This window comes from Juglans microcarpa x Juglans regia, chromosome 3S, assembly GCF_004785595.1.
Source record: "Juglans microcarpa x Juglans regia isolate MS1-56 chromosome 3S, Jm3101_v1.0, whole genome shotgun sequence".
Classification (NCBI taxonomy): domain Eukaryota; kingdom Viridiplantae; phylum Streptophyta; class Magnoliopsida; order Fagales; family Juglandaceae; genus Juglans; species Juglans microcarpa x Juglans regia.
Genome location: NC_054599.1, coordinates 15,804,557 through 15,807,233, shown reverse-complemented (window position 1 = coordinate 15,807,233; position 2,677 = coordinate 15,804,557). Strand labels below are relative to the sequence as shown.

Sequence of the window (2,677 nt, the reverse complement as noted above, 5' to 3'; positions counted from 1 at the left end):
ATATCTCATCTTATCTACGTAACCAAAATTTCTTCATATATTCTTATAATTATTATTTTGTGGTGCTGGCCCCTCCTGTGATTAATTTAAATTTAGTTGCCTATTTATTTATTGAGAAAATATATTTTCAACCGTAAATTATGTAAACACCGTATAATCATTTTAAAAAAAATAAATAAAATATGAGATAGATATAACAAAAATTAATTTTTTAATAATAAAATTCATTATTCTCTTTTAAAATAATTACTTAATATTTACAGACTCTAAGTTTGCACGCTCTTATTTCTTTCTTAATGCAACTATAAATACACCCGCAGAGGCCTCGGTGCAAGAAACTAGCCCTTTGGTTCTCTTAGGTAATATTTTGGGATCGTTGATTTGTTCGGATCATTCTCCTTCAGCAACAATTATCTTTTCGCAAACGTACAGTCGTACAGAAATGGGAGACGATTTCAGGCGGCTAAATCGGCTAACCCACTCGCTGGAGCCAATCTCCGACCTCCATAAGAAGTGCACCGCCATGGCGACCGCAGCAACTACCACCACCACCACCAACAAGAGGTCCTTGAGAGATCAACCCGGTGGCACAATGAGATATCGTGGAGTTCGCCGGAGGCCGTGGGGCCGTTATGCAGCCGAGATCAGAGACCCGCAGTCCAAGGAGCGCCGCTGGCTCGGTACGTTCGACACCGCTGAAGAAGCCGCCTGCGCCTACGACCTCGCCGCTCGAGCCATGCGCGGACTCAAGGCTCGGACCAACTTCGTTTACCCGGCTCCGCCACCTCCCTCTGCAACCGATACGTTCCTCCCTCCATTTAACTTCCCCAGACAATCTCAGCGGCCTGTTAAGATCCCAGCAAACCGTCATCAGTTTGGTTCCGCTTCAGGTTCGTCAGCTTTCTCTAACCATCGTGATGGTGATCACTTTCCTGGGTCTGCAGCACAGAAAAATAGTTCTCCGAACATGTTGCTCCTTCGTGATTTGCTTAGTTCTTCCTCGAACCCATCCTTGGTCTCACCCACTCAGCCTCAGGGTCTTGATCATGAACAGCTTCCGTGCATCAATGTCTCTTCTTCTTCTGCTAGTGCCTTCTCCGACTGTTCTTTGTTGAATCAGTCTAGTAATTTAAATATCTCTCAAACTTTCATAAGTCCTTCCATCAGTCATCCACCCATTGACAACAATCTGATCAGTTATAACTGTAGTACTGGGGTTTCCAATAGAACAACCGCTCAACAAATTCATGACTTTGAGTTCATTCCCAAAGAGTCCTCAGACTCAGGCCTATTGGAAGAGATTATTCATGGGTTTTTCCCAAAACCATCAACCAAGAAGTGTGAGGCTCCAAAAACCCAGACTTGCACCTTTGATTCTGGTCCACCGCAGATTTCTGACATGTCTATTCCTCAATCATTGGATGAGATGAAGAGGGGGGAAAAGAACGACCATCTTGGCTTCTCTTTTGACTACCAAGAAGTTCCACATCAGCTCGAGAATCTAAGCGGGGTCAGAAGCGAGCTTTTTGGCATGACTCAAGCGGCGGCTGTGCCTTTCAGTTACGAGATGCCGGAGGTGAATCTTCACCAGGTTGGGGGACCGGAATCTATGTTAATGGATGACTTCTTCCAGTACCAGGAACCTTTGAGTGCATTTGCAGCTAGGGTGCAGAATGCTTGAGCTTTTGAGAAAACTATCTCTGTTCAAGTAGTTTACCAGCTTTTGAAGAAATCTAACTCGAAGCTGCATGATCCTAGGGTTTTTGAAAGATATATATGTCTGATATCATGTTATATGGTACTTATGTACTTCTTCGGTGAAGATGTTATATTAATATTTTATAATATTATGTATTGTTATAAATTTATGATCGATCGATCTCTTATAACATAATGATGGATCGATCTCCGCGGTTGCCAATATATCTTGTTTGTCTCTTTTAATGACCTTTCTCCATGATCAGGTTTTCTTCTCTATCTAGGTTAAAAGCTGCTCATGGTTTCTTGGATTTTGGTTTTTGTTTGCTTCTTTCATGGAAATTAATACTTCAGGATGAAAGAACAAATTCTGATCCAGTACTGTTTGGTAGCCAGCTCGCTTAATTTGGCTTTGCGTACGTTGACCTTGTATTCGCCATTCGCCAAAAGGTTTTCTTTGTCTCACTTTAATTCGGATCCATTTAATATTTTGTTTCTTTCAAGCATGCAACAGCTAACACATCAAGTTTTCAAAGCAATTTTTTTTTTTTTTTAATTAAATTCATTCCAACTTTATCTTTATTCTCTCCATTCCTAAAAATTAATTAGATGTCATGATCAGAAATAAAGGCTTAGAAAAATCTAACGAATAAATAACAAATAAATTAAAATATAAATTACAAAAGAGTACTTTGTAATGAGAAGAAATTAGAATGAGATCGTAAAAAGACTTTATATATATTTTTTGTCGGTTAAAAAGTTTATAATTAGGAAAGATAATAAAATTAATTAATAAAAATAGGATTAATTAAGAAGCTAACATGATCATCATGTAGCTAAGCTGGAAATTAATACATTTATTTTAGTTACTCTTTTTTTCAAGTTTTATAAAGTCATACATTTTATCATGAGGACTTTTTAAGCTCTATTAAAATAAATATTTTCATATATTATAAGTACTTGTGTCAAGATTTAAAAA

The 2,677-nt window shown here is 38.4% G+C and overlaps 1 protein-coding gene across 1 annotated transcript; it reads left to right on the top strand.

The window, feature by feature from the left end:
* Nucleotides 1-340: 340 nt before the first annotated feature.
* Nucleotides 341-2,117, top strand: LOC121258592 (ethylene-responsive transcription factor ESR2-like). The gene has a single exon (XM_041160135.1). It carries the CDS (start codon nt 443-445, stop codon nt 1,679-1,681), a length of 1,239 nt encoding a protein of 412 aa, XP_041016069.1. The 5' UTR covers nt 341-442; the 3' UTR covers nt 1,682-2,117.
* Nucleotides 2,118-2,677: the final 560 nt, after the last annotated feature.